This window comes from Ursus arctos, unplaced genomic scaffold, assembly GCF_023065955.2.
Source record: "Ursus arctos isolate Adak ecotype North America unplaced genomic scaffold, UrsArc2.0 scaffold_104, whole genome shotgun sequence".
In the NCBI taxonomy this organism is placed as follows: domain Eukaryota; kingdom Metazoa; phylum Chordata; class Mammalia; order Carnivora; family Ursidae; genus Ursus; species Ursus arctos.
Genome location: NW_026622769.1, coordinates 1 through 8,290, shown reverse-complemented (window position 1 = coordinate 8,290; position 8,290 = coordinate 1). Strand labels below are relative to the sequence as shown.

The following is an 8,290-nucleotide window of genomic DNA, read 5'->3' as shown; positions in this document are numbered from 1 at the left end:
GTCCTGCACCAGCCCCTCAGTATGGCTCTCCATAGTCACCGGCAGTGTTGCTTGGCAAGGAATGTGAGGGAGGTGTGACCCTTGGTGTCTTATCATCTTGGAAATGAGGATGGATTTAACGGTGGCCGACGGAGATAAACATTTTGGTTGAAGACTACATTAACCCGCTTTGGCCTTAGTATAGTTGGTAGCCATTCAGTGCCCTCCGGTGGAAGCCCACTGGACACAGTGCAGGTGTGCAGGCTGGGCTCCTCCCTCACTGCGGTGAGGGGACCTCAGGCGACGGGGAGCCAGGGAAGTCACAGGACTGGTGCTAGAAAGGGTGTATTGGGGGGTTGGCTCACTTGGGTGAAGTGGGGAAGGCTAAGGAAGCAGGATTTCACTCTGGATTGCATGTTTTCAGGAAAGGGGGTGTCCTGTGACTGGGTGTCTCAACACCTCTTCTTTGGAAAGAGGACAGACCAGAGACGGTAATGCTGTCAGTAAGCAGCACGGTGAACCGCTGGTCTCCTTGACGCCTGGACGCTGCCCGTATCTTGTCTATGTCCACACATGATCATGGAGGGGACTTGTTTCTGCCTTGACCCATCCCAGTCATCAAGCGGCCTTGTCTGATGCTGGTGCTGTATAAAATTGTTTGTAATCTAGCCAGGAGAACACCAACGCCTGGATCTGAGTGCCGGGCCCTCTCCTAGCAACACTAGGGCTCTGCTGAGAGGACCAGGCCAGCCCCCAGATGTTGGAGGCTGTTTCCTTCCTCACCTGGAAAAGCCACGAGGCTTCACTCGCAATTGCTCCCCAAATCAGCGGGCGAGGCTTCTACATGCTTCTCCACCCAGTCGGAGCGTAGCTGCCCCTCCTCTAACCTGGGCGGACGCAGCAGTGAGCAGGCCAAGTTCCGCTGGCAGAAATGCCCAGCCAGGGGCACGGGGGCGGCACAGTCGGTGAAGCGTCTGACTCTTGGTTTCGGCTCAGGTCGTGATCTCAGGGTCATGGGATCGAGCCCCTTGTCGGGCTCCATCATCAGCGAGGAGTCTGCGTGAGATTCTCTGCCCTGCCCCGCCCACTCTCTGTCTCTGTCTCTCTCTCTCTTGCAAAGAAAATAAATACTTCAAAAAAAGAAGAAAGAGAGCGAGAAAGAAAGAAAGAAGGGAAAAGATGCTCCACCAGCCTTGCCCTGGGCCCAGCCTGGTCCCTCTGTGCCCTGCAGGCCGCCTCCTGACGCCTGCACCCCGGGCCCCGCTGTGGCCGCTCCAGCTCCTCTCCGGCACAGCTCTTTGGCGCCTTCCCCGCTTGCCTCACCTGTTCGCGCCTCACACCTTCTCCTGCACATTCTGTGGCTGGGTTCATCTGGAGTCCCCTTTAGCTCCAGGGCCTTGGCCTTTATCTACAGGCTCCTTCCCTCTGGCAGCAGACGCCTCTTCTCTCCATCCCCTGGCCTCCTGGCCCTCGTCCGTGCCCCTGCACCCCAGCACCACACCTCCAGACCCTAGCCGTCCTCAGGGAGCCTCCCCCAAGGGCTAGCTTCGCGGAGAGCCCGTGTTCCTGGAGCTCCTTGAGAAAACACCGTCCTTGTGAGCTGCACTCAGTGACTATTCCTGGCTTCCTCCACCTCAGCCGCTGTTCTCCTTCGCCACGTGAACACTCTGGGGCTCCTGCTCTGCATGGAACCCTGATGGGTCTGTGAGCTCACACCGAGTAGATTCCTGCATGCTTAGAGCGCAGGCAGGGCAGGGAGTCCTGGGCAGGGAGCTGCACCTGCCCAAGGAGCCAGCCACGGAGGGGAGGGGAGGGGAGGGGAGGGGAGCTGCATTGCCTGCCTCGTGGTTAGCAGGTGGACACAGCAGTGAGAAGGGACACAGTGCCACAGACAGCCACGGCACAAGGCGAGCTGGACTCCAGGAAGGGTCTGGGGTGCGTGTATCCATGCCCCGGGCAGTGGGACCTGCCTGGGTCTTAGGCTCTGCAAGGTCAGGCCCAGGAGTTGAGCGGTGAGGGGACAGTGGGAGGCCAGCTAAGCAGCCAGTGGGCAGATGGCAGGGCCCGTGTGCCAGGCAAGGAACGTGCACTTCATCCACTGGCAACTGTCGGCGGGTTTGAAGCAGGCGGGTGGTGGGATCCGTGCTTGTTAATACACCTAGCAGGCAGAGGCCTGGCGGGTAAGAGCGCATAGGTGAGCGTGAGGCTTTCTGTGCAGGGTAAGGCGGGCAGGAAGAGAGCGGACAGCCCTGGTTCTGGCCTGGGCGGCCAGGGTGGAGACCACCGATGGAGAGGACGTGCAGGGGCAGGTTTGCTGGGAGGAGGAGGCAGGTGGGTCACAGCACAGGCGTCTGTAGACCTTGGCAGGGATGCTGGCCCGCAGGGTGTGTGTGAGTCCCTTCACCGATGCTGGGGTGATAGGGCAGTTACAGGGTTGGGTTAATGGGGGCGGGACGAGGGGCCCTAGGAGAGGGTTCTCAAGCCACACTAGATGGAGGGTCCCGCAGAGGGAAGGCCGCAGTGAGCCAAGGGCGGGGAGGTCCTCCGACAGAGCTGGGCCCTGGACAATGCAGGAGCCCCTCTGTGGGGAGGGTGAGGATATGGACAGCTGGCTGGCCTCTGAATGCACCCCTAGAGCCAGGGAGGGTGAGGCAGCAAGAGGCCAGGGCACGCAGAACAGGCTGGGACTGAGGTGAGGCTGGCGGAAGGTGCTAGAGGGACCCAAATGACCAAGCCCTCAGAGTCTCTGTCCAGCTTCCCTCCAGAGGCTCTGGTCCGCAGGCTTCTCATGGGGAGGGCAGAAGGGTCTGCAGGGCTGTGTCCGAGCTGGGCCCGGGTAGCATGTCAGGTGCTCACTACTGGGCAGAGTCAAGTAGAGGAGTCTGCTCTGGGGTGGGTCGGTGCCCTACGCTGTCCCCAGACCCAGGGCAAGATGGTGCCATGCTGTGCGGTCCCCAGGCGTGAGTGGCAGACCAAGTCAGGCCATTTACCACCGTATGAAGCAGGCACGTCCTGAAGCTCCAAGGCCTTCGGGTCCCTGTTCCGTCCTCGCGGTTCCTTATGGAAGGGCGGGACGGCGGCAGGGAGGGCGGTGGAGCGCATGGAAGAGGCCTAGCTGCCCCCCTGTCCTTGACCCCCTCCCAGCAGGCTAACCTGCTCCCACTCCCTTTACCCTGCTGATGCCCAGAGCCTCCTCCCAGGCCCCAGAAAAAGTGGCCAGGAGAGGGGTCACAACGCAGAGAGCACAAGGTCCCATTTATTGGAATTTTAAAGACAGCAAGACGAGAGGAAGGCCTCCTCTCCCCCCCAAAATAGTCTCATCCTCTATGCCCTCAGGGCTCAGCACAGGGACAAGGCCCTCACCCCTCAGGCCCCCAGAGGGAAGCACTCCAGGGTGAAGGAGGGGGGAGGGGGGAGGGGGAACTCTATGCCAGGCTGGGGAGGGGGGCTGGAACAGGAGGGGAGACGTGCACCCTCACCTCTTGGCTCGACCCCTCTCCCCTGGGACCTGGTGTTGCCCCCAGACCCTGGGGTGGGCTGGCAGACAGGGCTCATGCAACAGTGAGTGGGCAGGGGGGTGCCTGGAAACCGGACCCCACTGCCCTTTGGCGGGGCCGGAGGGCGAGAAGGGGCCACGCCGGCCGCAGCGGGTCCGAACAGAAGTATCTGCGGTGTGCGCACAGCAGGGTCGGAGAGGGGCCCCTCGGTCCCGGGCCGTGCCCAGGGGGGCGCGAGGGGAGGTGTGACGGCACTGCCACAGCAGGCGCAGGGCCCAGGCCGGCCACGCCACCTGAGCGGGGCCGAGCGCGAGCTACTCCTTGGCGCGGCCGATGATGGTGAGGATGTAGAGAAAGATGTTGATGATGTCCGTGTACAGGTTCAGCGCGGCAAACACGTACTCCTCCGGGCTCAGGGACAGCTGCTTGTTCCCCAGCAGCAGCTGGGTGTCCACTGCCAGGAACTGGAGGGACGGGCCGCGCCGGTGAGGGACGGGCCCAACGCCCGCGCCCCTGCGCCCGCCCTGGCCCCGCCGCCCAGCAGCCCACTCACACAGGTGAAGAGCAAGGCGCCCAGCGAGGCGTACACGATCTCCAGGATGCGGTTCCGGATGAAGATGCAGAGGACGGCGAAGACGACCAGCACCACCAGGCTCACCAGCAGCACGCCCATGCACGAGGTGAAGTCGTAGCGGGTCTGCGGGCACAGGGACGGGAGGCCCTGGGTGCCGGGCCCCTGGGAGGCGCCTGGGCCCTCGGGGCCGGCAGCCCAGCCTTCAGGGGCCCCTCACCTGCATGGAGAAGATGACCACCGTGAAGCACACGGTGGTCGTGATGCCGACGGCCATGATGACCGCCTCAGTGTTGTAGAAACTGGCGATCATGCCCACCATGTAGGACAGGCTGACGGTCAGGATCGACTGCGGGGAGACGGGCCTCGTGGGGCGGGCCGCGCCCACCCCACCCCCACCTCCCGCGGGAGGAGCGAGCGAGCGAGCGAGTGAGCGAGCGTGCGTGCGAGCCAGGAGGCGACGACACAGGGGCTGGGGGGGGCAGGGGCTGGGGTTACCAGGGCAATGAGGTTCCAGGGATGCTTTCGCCGGAAGTCTCCACAGCAGCTGAGAACAATGAGCGAGATGAAGAAGACCGCATAGGACACATAGTACGTCCACACGTTCTCCCGGACGAAGCCCTTCACCTTCCCAACGAAGGTGAACACGGCCACAGTGGACAGCGTCACAGACAGCTGCAGGGTCAGCACCAGGAACACCTAGGGTGGGAGCCAGCTCAAAGCCTCGCCCAGCGGGGTCCCTGCTCCCCCTCTCCCAGCCTCTTTCGCCCACCTTCCGGATGAAGGCCTGGCGGATGCTCTTGTCATCCCAGTTGGTGGCAGGGAAGTCCTGGTTGTCGTAGTAGGACGGGGGACCCTCTTCATGGTAGTTTCCATGCTGAGGTGCTGAGGAGCAGAGTGGGCTGGGTCAGCAACACGGAAGGGCGCCTGGAGCCCCTGTCCCCCACCCCCACTTCCGCCCTACTACTCACAGCCTGGGTCCTGTGCCGGGAAGGCCTGTGGTTGTCCATAGGGGTTGGGTGGAAAGGGGCTCTGCGGATATGGCCCCTGAGGGTAGCCCCCTTGAGGGTAGGGGCCCTGAGGGTAGCCCCCTTGGGGGTAGGGGCCCTGAGGGTAGCCCCCTTGGGGGTAGGAGCTGGGGCCCTGGGGGTACCCTGGCTGCCCATATGGAGAAGACTGGAACGGGGCTTGTGGGTAAGGGGCCCCAGGGTAGGGAGGCATGGAGGGCTGGGGTCCCCCAGGATATCCAGGGTTGGGGGGAGGATAGCTGTCCCCAGACACCAAGAAACTCTTTTCATGGGGCATGGCCTCAAATTCTGCAGTCTCCCCCTAGAGGAGAGAAAGAGAAGTCAGCCCTGCAGTGACAAGTCCCCGGAACCAGCCACCGCGGCCCCGCCCCACCTGCTGCAGGGAACCAGGACACAAAGGGGGGCATTCACGACTTTTGCCCCCAGGGCCATTGGCAACCCGCAAGCAGAAGGACAAGGAGCGCCAGTGGGGACCCGTTAGCTAGGCGTGGGGCTTCGGAAGGGCCGTTCTAAGACGACCCCAAAAGTGGAGGAGGGGACGGGCAAGACGATGACTTCGTCAGCTTCAGGATTTTCGGTTTCGGTTGTTTCTTAGGAGCAGCTGCAGGACGTTTATGACGGATGCTGGCGTCTCCCGGGTCAGAGCTCAGCCGGGTCGGGGCTGGGGGCGCGGTCAGGGAGGTGTGGGGGTGTGCCCAGACCCTCCCCTTCGCCATCCTCCCCTTAAGCAGCTTTAAGGGGCCGAGCCGGCGGCTATTTCTATCCCAGGAAATCCCCGGGCCATCTGTGAGCAGCGAGAGCCCTGACCCTTGTCCAAAAGCAGACCCGACTGTCCCCCGCTCCCAAGGTGGGGGGCAGCAGGCCTGGATCGGCTATCGGGGTGCCTGCCAGGGGGGTACGCCAGGAACAGCGGGGTGCGGGGGTGTGTGGGGGATGGAAGCGACCAGAGGGCGTGCGGGGGAACAAAGCAGGCGAGACGGCGAGGCGGGTGGGGGCGGCAGCCACGGAACCCGCACCTAGGGCGGCTGGGCCCCGCTGCCCGGTCGGGGGGCGCTCAGGACGCGGGTCCCGTCGCTGCCGCCCCCGCCCCCCGTCCCCCCCCCGGCCGCCCCGCCGCCCCGCCGCCCGCCGCCGCGCTCGGCCGAGCGGGCCGTGCGCCCCGGCGGGACCTACCGACTGACCCACCGCGACGCCGCTCGGCTGCGCAGGGCCCGCGCGGGGGCGGCCGGCCCAGCGGCCGAGCGGGCGGCCAAGCTGCTGCGCTCGGGCCAGGGACGACTCACCACTCGCCGGGCGCCTCCGGAACGGTGCGCACGGTGTCCGGTGCGCGACCGCGCGGTCGATGGCCGCTGCGCCCGCACCCACACCCGCACCCGCTTGGCGGCCGGCTCGGCTGGGCCTGCGCCTGCGGCTCCGGAGACGCTGCGGGGCCTTGTGACGGGGCGGGGCCTGGGGGCTGGGCGGGGCCGGGGCGGGGCCTGTGTCTGGGGAGGTGCCGCGAGGCCTTGCGTCGGGGCGGGGCCTGGAGGCGGGGCGGGGCGGGGCGGGGCGGGGCGGGGCCTGTGGCTGGGGAGACGCCGCGAGGCCTTGCGTCGGGGCGGGGCCTGGAGGCGGGGCGGGGCGGGGCGGGGGCGGGGCGGGGCCGGCCCTGTGTGGGGCGGGGCCGGCAGGCCGAGGCGCGGGCTTGCGGGGCCGGGCTCTACCGGGAACTCCGGGGTTCTCGCCGTTGGGTCCTACCCGCTGTGGCCGCCTTGCTCGCTCTTTTCCGAGTCCCAGGCCTGCGCTCTGCGTCCCGCACTGTCCGCCGAAGGGTAGGCTTGGGCCATGGGGGCTGAAGACGCTAGAGGCAGAGGCCAGGCCTGGCTAACTTGGTTCAGGCACTTGGGAAATGTATTCCTGAATCTGGGATATGCTGAGGCTGCCAAGGACCCTCTTTGCCTCCTTGGTCTTAAAACACCACTTTCCCTGTCCTCTCGCCCTTTCATCCAAGTCTCTCCCAAATCAAGAGGCCTGACGTTTCATTGCCCCATCGAATCCAGCCGTCCTTGAGACCAAACCAGACCTGTTAGCCTTCCTGTCTTCACCACATCTTCACGTTTGTAAAGGTGGCATTCTTAGCCCTGTTCCATCGCCAGGACTGGAGGCCAAGTCAGCTTCTTCCCTGGCTCCAGCGGGCCTCCCGAGGGTGTGCTGACTGCCACTGCCAGCACGATTCCTGCAGCAGCGCCCGGGGGCCTGGTTCGTGGAGGGCTGGCCCCCGCCTGACCCACGGTGGCTCGGAAATTGCTCTATGCTGTGCCCGTGGCGAGCTGGTTCACCGTGTGAGAGCGGGGGCTAGCAGGGGAACCCTTGATCTCTACCTTTGGCACCTGTTGCTGTTACAAACACACACCATCACAGCTGGTTCACAAGAATTCCTGAAACTTGGCCGCCTGGGCGTGGTGTCTGTGCTCGGGCACACTGCTGTCTGTGGCGGGCCGTCTGGAGCAGGGTCTGATGTAGTGAGTGAATCGCGCGGCGTGTTGGAAGGAGATGAGTTCTATGGGGAGGGAAGATAGAGGGCAGGCAGGGACGGATTCAGGTTTTTTAGAATAAGAAGCTCAGACAACTTCAGGGGCTCACTCTGACAAAAGTAACTTAAAATGACAGCCATGAAGTTGGGGTCAGGGCCTTGGATGGGGCCCATGCAAGTCAAAGGTCCTTAGGACTTTAGGTTCAAGTTAAATCTACCAAGAAGAGTGCGGTAAGGGGAGGCATGGGGGAATGGTAGCTGGGTGGCTCTGTGGAGAGGCGATCCGGCAGAGGGAAGGGCCCAAGGGAAGGGCCCGTGCTTGGGTGCTGAGCGGGGAGTGGTCTGTTAAACTGCAGAAAGAGGCCAGAGCTGGCTGAGCAGGGGGAGTGCAGGGAGGATGCGGACAGAGAGGGGAGGCGGGCCTGGCAAGGCCCGCAAAGGACTTTGGCTTTCCCAAAGCCCAAGCTGTAGCAGGTGTCGGTACCACTTCACAAGGCTCACCCTGCCCTCTCTGTCGAGGATGAACAGTGGGGTGGGCTGGGAGTGGCAGAGGGAGATTAAGACAAAAGGTTAGTGCACCGATCCAGGGAAGAGATGACGGAGGCTCAGACCGGGTTGCAGAGTGTGCAGCTTGAGGTGGGGGCTGGGCAGGTCCTCCGTGCCTTGGAGGAGCAGCAGGGGTGGACTGAGGGGTAAATGAGAG

At 64.2% G+C, this 8,290-nt stretch overlaps 1 protein-coding gene across 4 annotated transcripts; it reads right to left on the bottom strand.

Moving 5' to 3' along the window:
* Positions 1-3,207: 3,207 nt before the first annotated feature.
* GRINA (glutamate ionotropic receptor NMDA type subunit associated protein 1) lies at positions 3,208-6,514 on the bottom strand. 4 transcript variants are annotated; one of them, XM_026488791.4, is made up of 7 exons: positions 6,359-6,514; positions 5,019-5,376; positions 4,820-4,932; positions 4,546-4,746; positions 4,268-4,396; positions 4,030-4,173; positions 3,208-3,940 (listed from the first exon to the last, which is right to left on the bottom strand). In XM_026488791.4, the coding sequence occupies exons 2-7, from the start codon at positions 5,350-5,352 to the stop codon at positions 3,791-3,793; spliced, it is 1,071 nt and encodes a 356-aa protein (XP_026344576.1). In that variant the 5' UTR covers positions 5,353-5,376; positions 6,359-6,514; the 3' UTR covers positions 3,208-3,790. The 4 variants fall into 4 exon arrangements, with proteins under 4 accessions (XP_026344576.1, XP_048068607.1, XP_048068605.1 ...); XM_048212650.2 differs by having other exon boundaries at positions 4,546-4,594; positions 5,019-5,736; positions 6,359-6,505; XM_048212648.2 differs by having other exon boundaries at positions 5,019-5,736; positions 6,359-6,504.
* Between the last annotated feature and the right edge of the window lie 1,776 nt (positions 6,515-8,290).